At 40.9% G+C, this 21,011-nt stretch overlaps 1 protein-coding gene across 1 annotated transcript in view; it reads left to right on the top strand.

Moving 5' to 3' along the window:
• Positions 1 to 21,011, top strand: part of PREP (prolyl endopeptidase) — a 165,211-nt gene that overhangs the window by 89,387 nt on the left and 54,813 nt on the right. Inside the window, exons 9-10 of the mRNA XM_084622807.1 lie at positions 11,821 to 12,018; positions 17,865 to 17,968. Coding sequence (XP_084478933.1) covers positions 11,821 to 12,018; positions 17,865 to 17,968 — 302 coding nt within the window. The remainder of the gene's footprint in view (positions 1 to 11,820; positions 12,019 to 17,864; positions 17,969 to 21,011) is intronic.

The raw sequence follows: 21,011 nt of genomic DNA, 5'->3' as shown, positions 1-21,011 counted from the left end.
TAGTCTGAATTTGGTAAAAACAACTATCACATTATAATGGAAATAGATTTTGTGAGTCAGGATTAATAAATATGAAACTCTGCCAGTGTCCTCCAGTAGCAAAAATTTTCCACAGAGTAAAGGGTAATACATCATACTGCATTTGTAGTGCAGCTAACAGCCTAACAAAAAATACACATACCAAGAGATGAGAGAATTTAATTTGGCTTCACTGACCCAGTCCCCCAGGTACAGTTGGCTGTGGGCTTTAACTTGTGTTTGAGAACCCAGTCCTGCATTACAAGTTCCATGAAACTTTGAAAAAACAAATGTATTACAATAATATGGGGTTGTAAATATGACAGATGTTTAAAAGCACAGAGCATAAAGAATTATTCATCTGCATTCTTATTTTGAATCAGTCTCTCCCAAACAGTAAGCAGTGTCAAGGTTTACTTAATTCTCAGTAGGCACTTCACACAAAGTAAAGATAAATTTAGAACTCTAATCAGTGAATGAAGGGGAAAAAAACAAATGACAACCATTTAAAATGAAAATAGTTAAGTAAGGGCCTCAGGACATCTGCATTTGCCATGAGATGCATTCCCACCCAGGCCCCCCCAACTGGAAAGCATTTGTATTGTATTACATTTAATTCTCAGAGAGTCTAAACCTTGGCAAATGTTTGTGAATTAATTAATATTAAAGTGCAAGTTTAAAAGCCAACAAAGGCAGTATTGAGTGTGCCGAGGTCATTCATCAGAGGGATCTCGGAGCAATGTAAGAACTTGCATACCACAGAGCTTGTTTAAGCACAGCAAGGTGAGATCAGTATGAAGTTTAGATTATTTCCCTCAGGATGGCTGGTAACTGGATTCCTAAGGCCACTCCCCCTTCCCCACCTCTTCCCCCAAGGCCCCATCCTTGTGCTGCCTCTCCCCCCAAGGCCATAGATCCTTCAGTTTGCTGTCTTTTATATTTTGGGGATAAGGAGTTAGTGTTCCCTTGCCACCAGTGTAGCCACCTCCAAAAGTATTTTTTTTAATGCATATATTCAAATATATTGTGATAGCTCCTAAAGGCCCTACCCAGGATCATGACCCCATTATGATAGGAGCTGTAAGAACAGATAGGAAGATTGAATATGCCGTTGAAGCAGGTTATGCTAGATTTTTACTGCTGGGGACTGGCAATGGTATAGTGAGACATAGGGGGGAAGGTAAAAATATGAATTTTCACTGGTTGAAATTAATTTTTTTCTTCTCTAGACACTACATATCACTAATTTCCCCCCTGCATGCTTGACTGAGGGAGTTTCAAGCTATCCTTTTGACAAAGTATTGTTCATTTTCCTAGGGCAATGATATTGATCTTTGTCAAAATCCTGTTGAATTTAGCTGTGCTTATAGGGCCTCCCTGCACCTGGCATACAGGGGATTGTTGGAGGAAAGGGTCACGCTGCTTAGGCCTTCAGCATTTCACCAGCAGCGAAGGAAAGAAGAGTAGACAATAAAGCCACAGAATGTATTTCAACCCTTAGTCCAGAGCACAAGATGTGAAATGGCTTCACTCCCCCTCTGGAATGTGTGGAGGAGGATTCCTCCCTTTTGGAGCTCACCTGGGGCCCAATTACTTGCCCCTAAGCAAAGGCTGTAAGAAGCAGATTTTAGTAAACTTCAAAAGCAGTTATACATTGCAACTCAAAAGAGAGGATGGAGTTACTTTAAAAACAGTTTCATAGGGCTCCATGTTTTATATGCCAGTGACACTGAATCAGATGTGCTCCTTTACAGGTGAAACAATGGTGGTTGATTTATTGTTTTGTTTCTCCCTCCTCCCCTTTACTGATGGCCTTGCAGAAATTCACCATGCACTGTGAGAGTAAAGCAAGATTCATTCCATCATGTACATCTTCACTATAAATAAAGGTTCTGCAGGCCAGATTAGGCCCTCAGTTACATCTATGATACTGCTGGCTTCAGGTGTAGGGTTGCCACCCATCTGTGTTTTAAACCAGACAGTCCATTTTTTGGCTTCTATGTCCGGGTACCATTTAGGATTGCCAGGTGCCTGGTTTTCCATGGGAAAGTCCTAGCAACCCTAAATGGCATCCAAACCAAAAGTCCAGCTACTGCAGGGTCATTGGAGGTATCAGGTCATTAACCCGCGCCAGCCCCGGCTCAGCTGGGGCCACCTCCTACCTGCAGACAGGCTCCTTGAGATGATCCAGCAAGCAACGGGGGAAAGTGAGGAGAGGAGTGAGTGATGGGGCTGGAACCTTTCGGGAAGAGGTGGGGCCTTGGGGCAAGAAGTGGAGAAGGGGTGGGGCCTTGGGGAAAGGGGCAGGGCCTCGGGACTCCGGTTACCAGCCATTAGAAAGTTGGCAATCCTCTTCAGGTGTAACTGGCTGAAACTAAGTAAAGAATCATTTTGGTAATGCACAAGCTACAATAGAGCCCTCTGTTCATTCAGTCATAGAAAGATATATTGGTTTTGCAGGGGTACCAAGAATAAAGAGCAGTCGTTAAAGTGAATAGATAGGACTCTGAGTTTGGAGTTACCTGTAATGATTTCTAAATATTCTATCTTGAACTGGGTATTGTGGTGTTTATTGTATGTATATATTGAGTTTATTCAATAGCAGGGCTGACAGGAAATGCTCCCAGAAAGGCAAAGGGGGTTCCTGATATACCCTTCACCACAAACACTTGAGACTGTGCAAGAGCTATTCACGTTGGTGCCCTGGTTTGACCCCTTGCTAGGCCTGCCAGCCATGTCTCCCTTGAAGTTACTCAGTCTTTGGAGGAATGAGGAGTTCAAAGCAGCCTGGAATGGTTAAGAGAGACGTTAGACAAATTTTTGGGGAGACTAAGACCCATCTCCCCAAAAGATAGGAGTCTGGGGCAAGATACGCTGTGGGGTAAAACAGACCTTTTGCTGTTTTAAAAAGCTTTATTCTCTTATGCTATGCTTTGTTCCTATGGTTGGATAAAGAAGACTTTTGTTTTAAGAAGGCTGTTCTGAGGTATTGTAATCTACTGGTTGCAGATTCCTGAAGGGAAGAGCCAGACTCACTCAGACTTGCTGGGCAAACACAGGATACTGTAGCCCAGCACCTGGTCTAATTGTGGAAGAATTGCATGGTTCCACCTCAAAGAGAGGTAAAAGTCATGGGGCCTGATACCTGTCGGGTGGCTGCAATCTGGGAAACTAGAGAGGGGACAGAGGTACAGCTAGCCCAGGGGTGGGCAAATTACGTCCCGTGGGCTGGATCTGGCCTGCCAGCCATTTTAATTCGGCCCTCGAGCTCCTATTGGGGAGTGGGGTTTGGGGCTTGCCCCACTTCGGTGCTCCAGCCGGGGAGCAGGGTCGGGGGCTGCTCCACACGGCTCCCAGAAGCAGCGGCATGTCCCCTCTCCAGCTCGTACGCATAGGGGCAACCAGGGGGCTCTGCATGCTGCCCCCAGCCCAAGTGCCGCCCCCTGCAGCTCCCATTGGCTGGAAACTGTGGCCAAAGGGAGTTGCAGGGGCAGCGCTTATGGACGGGGAAGCGCACAGCAAAGCCACCTGGCCATTCCTCCGCATAGGAGCCAGAGGGTGGACATGACGCTGCTTCCGGGAGCCGCTTGAGGTAAACGCTGCCTAGAGCCTGCACCCCTGAGTCACTGCCCCACGCCCTAACCCCCTGCCCCAGCCCTGATCCCCCTCCTGCCCTCTGAACCCCTCGATCCCAGCCCAGAGCACCCTCCTGCACCCCAAACTCCTCATTCCCAGCCCCATCCTAGAGCCCGCATCCCCGAGCCAGAGCCCTCACCCCCACATACGCCCTCTGCCCCAGCCTAGAGCCCACTCCCGCACCTTGAACTCATAATTTCTGGACCCACCCCAAAGCCCACACCCCCAGCCAGAGCCCTCATCCCCTCCCACACTCCAACCCCAATTTCATGAGCATTCCTGGCCCGCCATACAATTTCTATACCCAGATGTGGCTCTCGGGCCAAAAAGTTTGCCCACCCCTGAGCTAGCCCTATAACTGACAGACTCTGAATAGAAGTATTGAATGGGTCTGTTGGGTAAAAAGGTGCTCTTTTTACGTAGTTATTTAAGACTTAGGACTCAGAGATGAGTTATGTTCCTGGCTGTCACAGATTTAAGTGACCTTGAGCAACTAGGTTAACATTTTTGTGCCTCAATTTCCCCATCTCCAAAATGAGAATAGCAGCACTTCCCTACCTCACAAGGTCTTGTAAGCTTTAATTCAGTATTTTAAAGTGCTTTTATTCCCTCATGTAGAAGGTTGTATACAAGTGCAAAATGTTATTTATTTTATCACTTTTTTTCTCAGTTTTAAGCTTCAGATTTGGAGCCTGTTAACATTATAAATACCTAAGCCTTGTCCTGTAGGCATCTTTTTTTATGGCAAAGTTTAGTAATAAAATAACCTTTCTGTCATTATTTTGCTGTTGGTATAACAGATTTCTAATGGCATTTTTTATTTAAATTCACTATAAAGCACCCTTCCAAACCTCTGGGCATTGTCCAATCAATATAAAACTTAAGTGCAATATGTAAAGAAGTCTGTACATTCTTGCAGAGTTTACTTGTTCAATGCTTTTAAGTATATAGTGCATTGCAATGGAGAGAGAAGAACAGAAAACTAAAAACTCTATAATCAAATATATTCCAATAAAAATAAGATTATAGCAAAGTTAGGTCAGAGATCAAAATCAGACTTTGGAATCCGGATCACAAAATTGTTGATCCTGATGAGAAGGGATTGTTATCTCTGTGAGTAATAACTATATGTTTATTCCAACTATCAGGAGACTTATGCATTCCATTACTTTCATGTTGTCTTTAAAAATATCCATGACTTCTTACACTGGGGAGTTTTCCATGCAAATGGAAAGTGGGTGAGTGAATGGATGCATGAATATTCTTGAGGAACAGTAGCACAAACTTTGTTCAGAGCCTTAAGAAAATACACTGCGAAATGCACGTAAGGCTAGTAGGGAGCAGGGAATTGGCAGCTACCAAAGGACCAGATTGGTGAGTTTGTAGTAGAAACCATTTAGTAGCTGGGGGTGTGGCTTAGCCCCAGAGTTTCCTAGCAACAACTCTGAGCTGTCTTTGAGATGCTCATACAACCAGAGCATGCTCAGACCAAGAGACAGTCCATGAGCCACAGGAGGAGATGCTCTAGTCCAGAAGCACATCTTCGTCTGACTTTTCATGACCAGGGCTACCACAGGTCCATCATGGCCTTTTTCTCAAAAGATACCATGGCAAACCTTTACCAGTCATGACTGACCAAGGCATAGCCCTGGGTTTCTTGAGAGGCTTAGTTCTCCAGTGTTTGCAGCTTCAGAACAACTTAGCACTTTTTTCCTCTCTCACACATGTATGGCAATATGGGTTTTCTGAGAGGAGGGGTACAATCCTAGCCTTGTTGAAGCCAGTGGGAGTTTTGCAACTGACCTGAAATGTGTTAGGATCTTATTTTTAGGGTGTCCATTGCCTCCTTTTTGTGTGTTTATTAGGTCAATTTATAGTAGTATACATATACAATGAGTAATGCTTTATTCTGTAAACTGTTAATATTGTCTTTGCAGGTCTTCCTACACATAAATAACTCTAGGCTTATTGTAGTGGGAAAAAGTGTTATTTTCTGTGAGTTCTACAAACATGACTGTTACTCTGAAATGTGGACTAACTCACATGGCAGAAGAAAGAAAAATTACACATGAGCAGCTGTCTTTGAACTCAGGCTTTGAAGCTCCATCAAAATGTATCCCTTATTAATGGAGTTGAGACATGTGCTTGCTCAGGAAGTGAGTTTGATGTTTCCTCTTAGGAATTATTTGCACATGGATCTTGTCTTCATTTTGGTTCTCTCTTCTCCTCCATCAGTGATTCAGCATAAGAATGTCAGTATGCATCTATACAATTGGATTGCTTGACATGATGTGTCTAGCACTGCAAAAATAAAGTGTCAGCACTAATCTCTTGTATCTAAAGTTTTCAGGATGGATTTTTGACATGAAGGAATTCAACATACTGTACCTAAAACCATATTAAAATTATTAGGAGGGAAATTTTGTTGGTGGAACAGACACATCCTTGACTCCAATGAAATCCATTGTACTAGAGGGACTCTTTTTTGGAAAATATCAACACGTATTTATAAAAATATGGTCTGGACAATCTCTCCTAAACTGGAACTGTTGACACATTTCTGAGCTCCTGGCATTGTTCATGACTAATATTCTACTCTAAGCCTCTCTCCAAAGCCTAGAAAAAAACAGCTCAGTGCTGAAAACACCTTGTAGATTGGTTGTGAGAAAGTCCACATAATCCCCAATGTACAGGCAGTGTGTAGAGTTGCAACACAACTCCTCTGTGCTCTCTCTGTAGTGGCTTTGAGTCACTGTCCCTGCAAAATTTAATATTGTGTAGCCATTCTTACAGCTCACCTCCAATAGTCCCCTCATCTTACGTAACCATTCCCACCCCCAAAGTAGGCCGGGGGGCCTTGAAAACACAACTTTGCCCTTTGGGAGAATTTTATCCAAGGAAAACAGCATTCAGTGTCATAACAGCAAATTCAGTTCTATAACCATTTGCAACAGCGTTATAAAATGTGGTTTGTATGGGTTTGTTTAAAAAGTCCTTAACCCACTTCATCTTTTTCTTTTAGCTGTAATATATACAGTAGTTTGTGTGAATGTTAATAAATATGTGCCGGAGAATATTATGATGGCTACATACTGGTTAAAAAGGAAATTTTATGGATATACAGTCTAGACTCTAGAAGTTTCCTTGAGGTGGAAAGAAACCAGTTAAAGCATTCTGGATACATGCTTTGCTTGGAGTGTCAGCAAAGGAGCTGAGGTTGTGGGCTTGACAACAAAGTACAATAGTGTCTTGTGTCTCCAATTCTCAAAACAGAGATTAGGGTACAGAGAAATTCAGTTCATGGTTTTATATAGAGAAATGGTTATTATTAACAATTCAGCATTATTTTAGTTTGATAATTTAGCACTTCACTTAGATGTGGGCTCTTTACTGTTCTTTTAAGTGTGGTTCAATTTTTTTCTCTTTCTGTACCTGTATAGCCCATATCTAGTATTTATTTTCTGTAAATACATTGTGGTGGAGACTTGCAAAAGTGCCCTATGCATTTATGAGTATAAATCCTGTTGACCTTCCATGGGACTTGAGCTCCTCAGGCACATTTGAAAATACTCCCCCTCCCACCCCCCCATCTTGTCATCTGTTTTCTCCATCTTGTGGAGATTATTTATAACCACATAATATACTAAAGGGATGAATAAGAGCTAATATCACCACCTTCAAAGCATGCTCCTCAATATTTGTAAGAGGCGTCAGTGGAAACCAGATGCCTTTGCCCTGAAAAATGGAAATGCTCTTTAAGAAAAGGGAAATTTGGTGGAAGCGTAAAGCTAATTAATTTTAATCTGTATTGAAAGGCTCCATCAAATTTCATTGTGTGGCCAACTAATCAGAGACAAATCAGTGATTGTCACAACTGTATTTTAAAATGGAGAGCTTTCGCTTGATATTTTTGATGGGGGGGGTAATATCTTCATAAAGAAAAGACTAAATAAATATTTTTGCATGCATGTTATGGGTTGTACCCAATTCTGAAGTTAATCTGTGGAGCTCTTTATATATCATTTTATACAGCTTTGAGATGCAGAACATTTTTAATATAAAATTTGAGAATATTTTAAGTGTAGAAGTACGTTGTCTACTGGGAACACAAATTGCACTTTCGCAGCCCATACTTGTATTGCCTGACCATTACTTGTGTTGCCAGAAGTAGAATATTTCCCTTATTGCATTTATGCTTTTTTCTTGTTCATATTTTTATTAATAAACCAAAGTTATAAAATGAACTAAAACCAATCTGCAGCATGGGGCACTGGTCATTTGCTGGAGGATTCTCTGCACCTTGAAGTCTTTAAACCACGATTTGAGGACTTCAGTAGCTCAGACATAGGTTAGGAGTTTGTTACAGGAGTGGGTGGGTGAGATTCTGTGGCCTGCGTTGTGCAGGAGGTCAGACTAGACGATCATAGTGGTCCCTTCTGACCTGAAAGTCTGTGATTCTATGATTCAGTTTGAACTCTGGCATCTTGCAGATTCTCCAGTTTTATTCAAACTGCCTATTGTGCAGTGTAAAAAGAGGCTATATAATAATGTAGTATTTCTTATTTTAGTTAGAGCTACATATGATGCTATAACTTGAAATGCATAAGAAGATGTAAGAAATTAAAATGTAAAACTATATTTCATTATCCTTCCTCACTTATAAGATTTATTCCCCACCACAGCAATGATTACATAGCAACTACTATTTTATAGAGTGCCACACTTCCCTCTGACAGTATCGTGTTATTCCAGGTCATGGCTCCATGATTAAAATTCCAGTTAGTATTCCAGTATAAAGTGTCTGGTTTTGGGTTTGGCCTGAAAGTTGCCAGGTTTACATTAAAAGAACAGGAGAATATTTTTCCCCAAAATCTGAAGAAAATGGGTCAATCACTTGAGTTGCATATTTAATGTTTAAAATAACATAACTAAAAATTTAAACCAATGTCAAATTTTCATTGGCCCTTTAGGAAAGAGGGTGAGGGGAAAGTGAAGACTTTGTATAGTCATTAGGATTCAGAGGTGAGCAGGAGCCAGGGTGTCACGGCAGTGGAAGGACAGATCTGACCCCATATAAGGAAAAGAAACAGTTAAAGAAGTTAAGGCTTTATGGACAAATTAGTTTTGACCTACGATTCTTAGAGTTTGTTATCCTGATCTAAAATTGTGAAGACGAGGAAGAACATAACATATCCTGGAACTTCTGTTCTGAAAATTAGATGTGCAAACATGTTTTTAGTCTGTGTTCAGCTTTACTCTAGTTGGTTTATAAACACTGTTGGGGGAACCCTGAATTCCCATAGAGAGTTTAAAACCCAGGGTAACCTGTAAGATGGGTCTTTGTCATATTTTGGTTTGTTTTGTTTTGCTTGCTTTGTTTCTGTATTGATTTTCTTTGTTTTCTGTTTCAAGTTATACAGCAGAATCTCAGAGTTACAAACATCTCGGGAATGGAGGTTGTCCATAACTATGAAATGTTTGTAACTCTGACCAAAACGTTATGGTGGTTCTTTCAAAAGTTTACAACTGAACATTGACTTAATGCAGTTTTGAAACTATAATATGCGGAAGAAAAATACTGCTCCCTCCCTTTTTTTTTTTTTTTTTTTTTTTTTACTAGTTTACATTTAACACAGTACTGTATTGTATTTGTGTTTGGTTTTTTTGTCTCTGCTGCTGTCTGATTGTGTAGTTCCAGTTGAGATGTGTGGTTGACTGGTCAGTGTGTAACTCTGGTGGTGTTAACTCTGAGGTTCTACTGTAGATGCAAAAACTGTTGGTCATGATGTTACTTGGGTTTAACAACATACCCTTACGCAATCCTAGGTCTAGTCTTTGTCTGCTCATTTAATGGCATTTCTGCAGTTTCTTGAAACCAGGAGCCAGGAGAAAACTTTGTCCAACAGTTGGACCTTGACTGTGATCCAGCCCTCCAACCTGACCCAAATTAGACCAGGTTCTCTTCCTGCCAGGGAAAGAAGCCACAGTTTTGGCCTGAAGAAGACAAGAATCGTTATCCACTTATCACCTGGCAAGAGAAAGGAGAACTTGATTTTATATTTTTTCCTCATCTCCTTTCTTATACTTTACCACTGTATGCATTTTGTCAAAATTTGGTTGAGGACTTGGCAAAGAAACAACTGTAAGTGATAATGTTTTAGTAAGTTGCCGACTAAGTAACCCTTTTCCTAAATGACAGAAATACTTAGCAAGAAGCTGGTTTTTGTAAGCTGAATTTTCCCCTCATGTGTAAGTTGATAAAGAAAGGCTTATTATGTGGTTAATAGGGATCTAAAGCCTATGGCATGAGAAAACCCCAGGCATTTTAGGACATACTAAGAATGGTGTGCCCCAAGCAACATCTAATCTGTAAGCCAAGGCAGAGCATCCAAGTACCCAGGCGAATGTCACATGATAATATGTGATGTGGGAAAATTGGCACTGTAAAGAGCTCATACCCTTCCCAGGGTAGGAGGTTGGAAGGGTAGAATAGGTACCTTAGAGATAGAGCTGGTCTAAGATTTTCTGACAGACCAGTTTTCTGTCAGAAAATGCTGAATCAATTAAGTCAAAACATTCTGCAGGGTTACTAGCCCAGAAATTTTAGAAAATTCCATTTAGGTTCTTCTGAAACTGAATGTTTCAAAATTTCCATCCCGTGGAAAATTTTGCATTTCTGAAAGAATTTTCATTCTAAATTGAAACAAAATCAGAAATGCAAAATTTTCCACGGGATGGAAATTTGGTTTCTGCCCAGCTATCTTCCCTGTCTGGGAAGTCATAAACGCTGTACTGGCCTTATATTAGATTAAAATGTACAGACACACACGTGCTTGCTCGGAAATTAACTTTTATATTCTGATGATACCTAGAGGCCTCAACCAGGTTGGTACTCATTGTGATATGCACTGTACAACCATGATAAATGACCGTCCCTGCCTCTGAGAATTTATAATCTGAAAGCCAGTTTGTATAAGCAATCTGTGTATGTACCCCGTAAGAGGTGAATGAACGGCAGTGTGGTCTGTTAGTTATATGTTGCAGTTCAGTGAGGATTTGTGAAGGTTTGTAGCTCAGGTTGGAAATGTAGCTGATGTATGCTGGATGGTTGTAAGAGTATTTCTCGATCATGTTTAGACTCATTGGAAGGGGCAGAGTTAAAGTTGGTTTTAACTGCAATGTAATATTTTACATTTGTACATTTTAAGAGATTATATTAAGTGTGAAGATGTTTGAATATTTATATTTCTTTGCTTCTAAATGCTTAGGTTTTTCTTTTTCCAACACCATTGCTTGGTATATTTTAACTAATATCAAAGTAACAGCATTAACTAAAAATTAGCTCTTGTCCTTTAATCTATATACTTCAAAATAGTTCTCTTCATACTTAAAGGTTTAGTACTTTTCAATATTAAGTATTAATAATCTGAAAAAGAAGTTTATGATCTTTGTCTTAACGTCATAACATTAGTGTTCTCAGAACACAAGCTTGGGACTCCATGGATTCCATTAGGCATCCTTAATCACATTGAGTAGTACTTATTTATAAGAATACTCTAGTGAATCCTTTAAAAGATACAAAAATGGCTATGTACTGTACACAGCTGATTACCTTTTCATTGTCATAAATTATGTTTGCACAAAAGCTATGGTTTAGTTTTCTATCTCATATGCTTCCATAAATAATTTTCCTGATATATTTTTGACAGAAGGATTACCCTTTTATGAAGAAAAAATTGTAAATTTTGTCGATACTTTTGTTAGATATAGCTTTGAAACACTGGACATACAATAGCAACATGAACCATTAAACACTGAAAACAGAAACACTTTTTAGTTTGTGTACATTAATTGCAAGGGGTTTGAAAACATATTTGTTCGAATGTATGTTCTGAGAATGTAAGTCTTATGAATATTACAACTCTTTCCTGGAATAGTGTCTTTCATATTTATATATAACTTTTGCTGGTATTTTGAAGAACTGTTTATTTTCAGAGCTGCAAGGAAACTCTGAAGCCTGCAGAATTGTAATCAGATATATTCCATAAGAGGTTTTGTGTGTTTTTAAAGCAATTTTTAAAGTTAGTTATATTTAATTATTTAGTTCCCACAGTAGTTGCAGGATTTTGTTTCACTTTACTTTTTTTTTCTTTACCACTTTTACAGAATGGGTTGCTTGTGTTAGGTCCAACTTCCTGGTTTTGTGTTACCTGCATGATGTGAAGAATGTTCTACAACTTCATGATCTAGCCACTGGCACACATCTCAAGACTTTTCCTTTGGAAGTTGGCAGCATTGTGGGATATAGTGGCCGAAAAAAGGACACAGAAATATTTTATCAGTTTACGTCCTTTTTATCTCCAGGTAAGGTTGTTTATTTCCTCAGGTGTTGCCCCTTTTACAGGGTACCTGCCCAATGGATCTTTAATTTAGGAAGTACTGTACACATAATGAGACTGAATTGTGGCTTGATCTTTAGAGACATAGAAAAAGGTGCTTTGCCCTAAATAGTGTGTTGTAGTTTGGACTGTGCATTTAAAATATATTAATGGAGAAAACTCTTGGATCTCATGGGTCTATAGTGAGTTAATATGTTGGGGATCTGGATTCAGAAATGACTCAGTATTACAGAGAGTTCTATGGAAGATTACAACTTTTTGCTCATTCTGTCCTCTCAAAGAAGGGAATTAGTGTTGCTTTCATAGCACCAATTAGAGGCTGTATGAATGTGCTTTGAGCAGAGCTGCACGATCATGTAAAAGTGGTCCAGATAATATCTTTTGACCAGCCCACAGATACCTAATAAACTGTCACAGAGTTTAGGGCTAAAAGGAATCTAGTATGACCTCCTGTATATTACAGGCCACCATCACCACCCAGCACCTGCACACTAAACCCAACAACCAAAGTTAGACCAAAGTATGACAGCTCTCAGGAGACTAAACTATTGTGTGCCACAGGCAGAGAATAGGAGTGATCAAGGTGCACCAAAGCCCGAGCCCCCTGTTATGGTAGGGAATTGAATAAATGAGAGAGACCCAGATGCTCTGGGCAAATGATTCATGCTGCAGAGAATGCTAGTGACCTTGCATTCTTTTTGCCGATCTGTCCTGGGTGAAAATTCCATCCTAGTCCCATATCTGGTGATCACTTAAACCCTGAGCATGTGACCAAGAGCCAGCCATCCAAGCACCCTACAGAGAGAATTCTCACTATTACCTCAGAGCATCTCCAGCCATGTCCATATAGGTTGTTCAGAAGAGGGAGACCAAAAAAGAAAGAGGGCATCCCTTCCTGAAGCCCTGAAACATGAGATTTGAGGAACATAAGACATGAGCTCTGCCCCTGTCACCACAAACAACCCAGTCATATGATCCCACTCATAAATTTGTCCACCTCTCTTAAAATGAATTAAGTTTTGTCCACCCTCCCTCACCTTCTCCCCCACTGTACCACCTTACCCCCCTCCCCCATCCAGTCGGGAGGCTGTTCCAGAACCTGATTCTGATTATTAGAAACTTCCCAATTTCCAGCCGAAATTTGTTCATGGCCAGTTTATATCCATTTGTTCTCATGCCAACATTGTCCTTTAGCTTAAATAGCTCTTCAGCTTCCTTGGTATTTACCCTCCTGATGTATTTAGAGGAGCAATCTTATCCTCTCTCAGCCATGGTTTGGCTAGGCTAAACAAGCCCAACTCTTTTAATCTCCTCTCATAAAATAGGCCCTCCATTCTCCTGATCATCCTTGTAGCTCTTCTCTGCATCTGTTCCAGTTTGAATTCATCTTCCTTGAACATGGAAGGAATGACAGAGCCCTTACTAGTGGGGCATGAGGTATTTAATTATACCCTTGGAAATGGCTATGAAAATATCCCCAGTCTGTTGAATTTCAAATTAAAACTAAAATTCTTCAGCAGCATTGTTGTAAATCAGAGATTAATCAGTCTTTGCAGGGACAGTCTTACCAGTATCTAAAGAGGGGTACGAGTCTACCAGTGATATTCCTCCTCCATATGAACCATGCTTACTGCCATACGACTATCTTCCTTCTTCCCATTTACTTTACTATCCCTTCGCTTTTTTCTCTCCTTCTATAGAACTCCCCGTCAATCTCCGATAATATAAAAGCAAAGATTAAACACAGAATAATGGGAGCCCAGAATGAAGCAGTGGGTAAAAGATGAAGAACCCCACTCAGATCATTCCCCCTTTCAGTTTCTGTCATTTGGAGATAGGTACCCATTTTGGCTTATTCTGGAAGTGGGGTACTAAGCTGTGAAGTCTAGCCTTCTCCATAGCGACTGCCCCATTCAACCATCAGTAATTTTTTAACAGGTATCGTAGATCATCTATGCTAAATGTAGAGAAATGTTGAGGTGTGTTTCTTTCAAGAGCAAATCAGAAAGGTCCTGGCTGATAGTTAAATTCAAGTGAAAGCTTATGGACTAACTTTTTTTCCCCCAAAAGGTATCAAGCACTCACAGCTTCCATCAAAGTGCTCATCATCTCTGAAAATCAGGTCATTAGTGAAGCGCAGAAAATGAACAGTTTGATGCTAAAACAAGGGTGTGCTTTTCCATCATATATAGAAGAGCAAGCAGCATTTATCTACTTTGTATGGTCCATGATGTGCTACTGACCCAAACTTCTTTCTTCTGAATAACAAAATATCAAGTAGTTGGATCTGGAGAAATGGTTAAAATTCATAATTTTGCATTTATCCCAGTTTCTGCTCTGCAGTTCTTGTTGAAGTAATACATTGGAGCACTCAGTGCATTCTGATTGTCTCTCACTAGTGGCAGTTTACAAGTTGGCCACGCAAAACTTACTCCAAAAACAGTTTGTGTATGACAGGCCCTACACTCCACTGTGCTACGTAGACCCTCCAGTCACTGTCTAAAGTCCTGGCTTTCAGAGGTATTGAGCACACATAACTCTCATTGACTGAAAAGGGAGCTATGGGTGCTCAGTAAACCAGGCCCTGTGCAAACAGATTAATCTAACAGTGTCCACAGAGTGATATAAATACATCATGCAGCCAAACACGTTTTGTTTTTACTGAGTTTTCTTGATTACCCAAATGTCAAGCAGAAGTTAATCCCTGGAACAGTAAGATAGGTGGAAGCGGGAGAATCAAGGTCCCTAGAAAAATACTGATGCTTTCTAAAGGCAAACTTACTGGCTAAAAACTGATCATGGAGGTCTTCGCTTCCAAACTTAAACTATATTTTTTCTGCAAGTGGCCCTTGCTATATATGCCAAATTTTAACAGTGAAGTATAACTTTCACACAAACAGTGCATGTGCTACAATAGAAGATAATGTGCAAACAGTTGTTTGGGAGGGAGTGGACTTCATTAGCCTGGGCGGAAGTCATGCTGTGGCCTTTTCATTTAAAAAAACTCCCCAAAATATCTGAGATGGAGCATGGCTTGTTTGGATGGGATTACTGTCAAAGTGGGCTTCCCCTGCTCTTAATATCCTGAAAAGTACCCTTTTCATTTTGTCATCCAAACTCTCCCTACATTTTACACTAGAGTAAGAAAATTAATCTATAAAACATGAAATATTTTCTTAAAATAAGTTCGTTTTTTTTCTCAGTTTCAAGCATAAAGAGAGAGGCAGGGAAGACTGTGTATCCAGTTTGGAACTGATCTGAATATATGCTCTCAACATGAGTGGCGGTGTTGGGAATGTTGATAACTGAGTGTGGAGCCAGAAAGGAAAACCCCCACCAGCTTCAACCAGAAAGATCATGCAAGTAAAACCTTGAAGTTACCTCAACAGACTGCAGAACAAGGCTGTGCATAAAGGCTTAGCTATGTAAACTAAATAATTGCTGGATAAGATGGGGAAGAATGATGAGTGCAGAATGGGATGACTCATCCTGAGTGTTAATAAAAGCAAAAGTCCCAAAAGGCCTTTAAGCTTCTGTCAAGCAAAACCATGTGTCCAGTTATTTCTGCAAGAAGCCGTAGTTACCTTGTGAAATAAACAGCCCCTTTGTCACAGTGTATAATGAAGGGGTTCAGAGTAGATGCAAAATTGTTCATAGTAATAGCCAGAGAGACTAGGAGAGAAATATGACTAGTTTGGTGTTTGTAAGCAAATTATATAATTTAAGGAAGGGGATAGATTTCTTGCTGCTTTTCCTTTTTTGAGCTCCCTGCTGTTTAGATGGTCCTTGCTTTTTTACTTCTATGTATTTACGTTAATACAGTACGATGTTTAGGTTAGGAGGAGCAACTTGGGTTAAGAAATAGTTAGATTTTCTTACTGATACTTAAATCATAGGTGTCTGTCCTTTAATTATATCAGATTTAAGTCTTGTATTATTTCCTCTTTACTGATAGGTAGGGAGATCTAGTACTGAATGTTTGTTGGATACAAACTCACTTTGTATTAGTGTACTGTGCTCAGAGCAGCCAAGAGAATCTGAAAGCTGGTTATGTGCATCTTATTTTTGGCAATGTTGTCAAGTCAATCACTATACAGATAGACGGGCAATTTGGGCTGACCTTGCTTTTGTTCTGCTTACTGGCTCTGTACTACAGTTGCACTCTCAGCCTCTGCTGTTTATACTCTGACACTGCGCGTTTCTCTGTGTTGATGGTATTGTACCTATTAGAGAAAATAAATCATAAAACAATGTTGGAAGTCTTGGTACTTCCATACCTAATTCAGTAAACAGGTCTAAATCTTATTCATTCTCTCTCTCTCTCACCCTCACATTGTGTTTTCCTCTTTAATCTTAATTTATCTAAATCTGAAATGGCAGTGCTCCACTGGATCAGGAATAAGAGGTTTTACAAAAAGCCCTATCCTAGGTTTGTCACTGATCCTGATTTGTTTCCAGATTTTGACAGAATGATCCTCTGTCCTGCAAGCCTATCGTAAGGATATTGACTGCTGGCTGTTGAAATTAGGTTTATTTGTATCACACTAGGATTCCCAACCAAGTCTGAGGCCCCATTATGATAGGGACTGTACAAACATATGTTAAGGCTCTGTCCTGATGAGCATACAATATGAATAGACAAGACAAAGGGTGAGAGAAAAGAACTACTATAATAATTATACTATAATATACTTTTACATCTGAGGAACAAAGGCACAGAGAGACAAAGTGATTGTCCAAGACCACACGGGAAGTTTGGGAATTGAACCCAGAACTCTTGAATTGCAGTCCAGTTCCTTGGCCACAAGACTGTCCTTGTCCCTTCCTACCAACTGACCATCTTGGAGAGCATTGGGGAAGAACTTAACTTTCTTGGGAAGTTTAGAGAACTGAATGGGAGCAGAGAGTTTAAACACATGGTTAAATATGTGCAGGACTGGATCCTAGAAAAGGAGATTACAGTCTAAAAGCCAGATCCTGCCTGGCCCTTACGCAGGTGCGCAGTGACTTTTCCATCCATGTTCCTTTAGGGGATGGGCTAGGTGAAGAGGAAGTGGGTGCGTGGCTCTGCCCACTCCATAAATGTGCAGTGGATAGAGAGGTGCTCCCCACAAAGGGGCGTTGCAGCAGGTATGCTGTCACTGGGCGATGGATGTCCCAGAGGGCCTTCTGCTTCCCTGAGCAGAGTGCCTCCATTCCCACCGGGGCAGTGCGGCTCTGCCTCAATCACACCCTTAAAAACAAGTTTGTCTACCAGCTTCATCATGGTCATGTGCTTAAGCACGTGAATAATTTTATTCATATGAGTAATCCCACTGATTTCAGTGAGCATACTCAAATGAGTAAAATTATTCACGTGCTTAAGTGTTTGCAGGATCAGGCCCTAAGTAAACGTATTAGGCTAAATTCTGTTCAACTACATTGGTATAATCTGTATTAACTCACCATATTTCCAAATAGACTCCTAAATCTTTCCATTGTCTGAATTCTGTTAGATTTATCATTCTTACTAAATGCAAAGCAGCTTAATTTTTTTTTCTTGTATTTAGTTGGCTGTGGGAATTCTAATTTCAAATGTTTAGTATGGGCAGCAGTAATTGTTCTTTGCATACAGAAAGTCTCTGCTTTCTTCAGTGAAGAAGTGCATGTTCTCTGATTCTATGTCAATTATTAAGTGTAAGGATTTATTAAGGCTGCTTTTTTACCCTACTGGGTTAACTTTGCCATTCGTTACAGTCTTTCATGTTTTTAATCCAATGTCTTTTTAATGATGCATGTGCACTTAATTGACAAATTTGACTTCTGTTTCAGGTATTATTTATCACTGTGATCTGACGAAAGAAGAACTGGAGCCAAGAGTTTTCCGGGAGGTGACTGTGAAAGGATTTGATCCTTCGATTTATCAGACGGTTCAGGTAATAACAAAAACATTAATTTTTCTACCTTGTTTTAATCGCTTTTGAAGCAGGCTAACAACAGCTGGAGTAAAATGAGAGTAAGATCACTTTCAAGTAACTCCTGTGTAATTTTCAATATCAGAAGTTTTGAGGCAGGACTAATGTGCTTTTTGGGGGTAAGTTTAGTATGTGCCATGCTATGTAACTAAGAGGCAAACACAAGTATGCGTCTTCTCGTGTTGTGAATTTTAAAGGTATTAGTAGTGTTTTGCATCTGTCTCAGTGATGTAATTGCTTTCCATGTACTGTGCAGTTGTTCCACTTTACTTAGTACAGTCATCCAAGTAAATTCTTTTGGTTGGGAACTGTTTTGTTTTTGTTTGTACAGCATCTAGCACAATGGGGTCCTGGGCATTAATACATTACAAATAATAAATAGGTGTGTACAACATTTGGATTCTGACAAGCTAATTCCTAAAACTCCAAAATAAGAATGGCCATTCCAAGTCAGACCAATGGTCCATCTAGACCAGTATCCTGTCTCTGACTGTGGCCAGTGCCAGATGCTTCAGAGGGACTGAACAGAACAGAGCAATTATTGAGTAATCCATCCCCTGTCGTCCAGTACCAGCTTCTGGCAATCAGAGGTTTAGGAACACCCAGAGCATGGGGTTGCATCCCTGACCATCTTGGCTAAAAGCTATCGATGGATCCATCTTCCATGAACTTATCTAGTTCTTTTTTTGAACACAGTTATTCTTTTGGCCTTCACAACATCCCCTGCCAACAAGTTCCACAGGTTGACTCTGTGTTGTGTGAAGAAGTACTTATGTTTGTTTTAAACCTGCTGCCTATTAATTTAATTGGGTGATTCTAGTTCTTGTGTTATGTGAAGGGATAAACAACATTTCCTTACCTGTATTCCCCATACCATTCATGATTCTGTAGATCTCTTATCTCCCCACCCAACACCCCACCTTAGTTATCTCTTTTCTAATCTGAACAATCAGAGTCTTTTTAAACTTTCCTCATGTAGAAGCTGTTCCATACCCCTGGTTGGTTTTGTTGCCCTTCTCTGTCCTTTTTCCATTCTAATATATCTTGTCTGAGATGGGATGACAAGAACTGCATGCAGTATTCAAGATGTGGGTGTACCATGGATTTATATAGGAGCATTATCTTTTCTGTCGTATTACTTATCTCTTTTTCTTAATCATGCCTAACATTGTGTTAGGTTTTTTTTTTACTGCTGCTGCGCATTGAGCAGATGTTTTTTTAGAGAACTATCCGCAGTGACTCCAAGATCTTTCTGGAGTGATAATAGCTAATTTAGACCTCATTGTTTTGTATGTATAATTGGGATTATTTTTTCCAATATGCATTACTTTTCACTTACCAAAATTAAATTTCATCTGCCATTTTATTGCTCATTCACCCAGTTTTGTGAGATTCCTTTATAACTCTTTGCAGTCAGCTTTGGACTTAACAATTTTAAATAATGTAGTATCATCTGCAGACTTTTCAACGGCACTGTTCAGCCCCTTTTCCAGATCATGTATGAATATGTTGAATACCACACGTCCCAGTACAGATCCTTGGTGGAACCCACTATTTACCTCTTTCTACGTGAAAACTGACTATTTATTCCTACCCTTTGTTTCCCATCTTTTAACAAGTTACTGATCCATGAAAGGACCTTCCCTCTTGTCCCATGACTGCTTACGTCGCTTAAGAGCCTTTGAGGGACCTTGTCAAAGGCGTTCTGAAAGTCCATATACTATATCCACTGGATCACCCTTGTCCCCATGCTTGTTGACCCCCTCAAAGAATTCAAATAGATTGGTGAGGCATGATTTCCCTTTACAAAAGCTGTGTTGACTCTTCTCCAGTATATTGTGGTGTTCTTCAAGTGCTTGCTCGTGTCCATTCCATATTAGGTGTGTGCCTGCCGTGTACACTGTTGCCGAAGATTTTCCCTCAGTGGTATCTGTCGGGTCAGCTGTTGTGCCCTCTAGAGTCGCACATTCATGTGCTGGTATAAGGGGCGCGGCCAGCTACGCGCCCACTCAGTTCCTTCTTACTGCCTGTGATGGTTGCTGGAATGACTCTTCTTGCTTCGGCAAGGCTTTTTCCCAGTGGTTTTTTATCTCTGATTCTTTGTCGTTTTAAATATAGAAACTCACGAGATGAACGAGTGCCAGATTTGTCGGGATTTTAGATCCCGCACTAAAAAGGACAGAGAAATAAAACTCAAGGCTATCCTAATGGAAGCTGCTCTCAGACCAGCCTCAGAGCCAAGCCGCACTGATCCTGCAGCGAGTACTTTGGCTTCAGTGCAAAGCACTCCTCTGGCATCGCGCTCTTACCAGCACCATTCACCATCTTCGGTGCAGAGGAAGAAACACAAAAAGCAGTACACCGACAGTGCAGAAAAAGGACAGGCATGGGGAAGGTAGTGCGATGCGATCCATGTTGGGCCACTCCTCCACCCGTGGTCCCATGGTGCACTGTTGACTCTGTCCAGATCATTGAGTCCAGTGCAGGACCCTCCACTGACACACGGAAGCCACTGCGGTACCAGCGGTCTGACTGTCCCTGCAACCCCAGAGGCTTTCACAGCAGTCGGGGATTTACTATTAAGGCTAAGGTTTTGTTATGGTTATTTTTAGTAAAAGTCATGGAAGTGTCATGGGCAATAAACAAAAATTCATGGAAGCTATGACCTGTCTGACTTGCTGCTATGGCTCCATGGTTTCCTCCGCCACCGTGGTGGCTGGGAGCTGTGGGGTTCCCCCACTGCCCATAGCAGCTGGAAGCTGTAGGGTGACCACATATCCCAAAGAGAAAATGGGACGCTCCCAGCCTCTCGCCCAAGGCATCCCCTCCCCACCCCTGGGCAAAGCTGTCGCCCATTGCTGGAACCCTAAGGAGGGCCCCCTCAGGAGGTTGTCACCTGTCTTTGGAGCCTTTCAGGGGGCCCCCTGTCACTGCTGTTGCCTGTTGCTGGAAGCCTACCAGGGCCCTGCTGGCTGCAAAGTCCAGAGTTCTGCAGCCCCTGGGG

The sequence above is a fragment of the Lepidochelys olivacea genome (assembly GCF_965140295.1).
Source record: "Lepidochelys olivacea isolate rLepOli2 genome assembly, chromosome: 3".
Taxonomy (NCBI): domain Eukaryota; kingdom Metazoa; phylum Chordata; order Testudines; family Cheloniidae; genus Lepidochelys; species Lepidochelys olivacea.
Note: the sequence above shows the minus strand (reverse complement) of the source record. Positions and strands in the feature narration are given on the sequence as shown.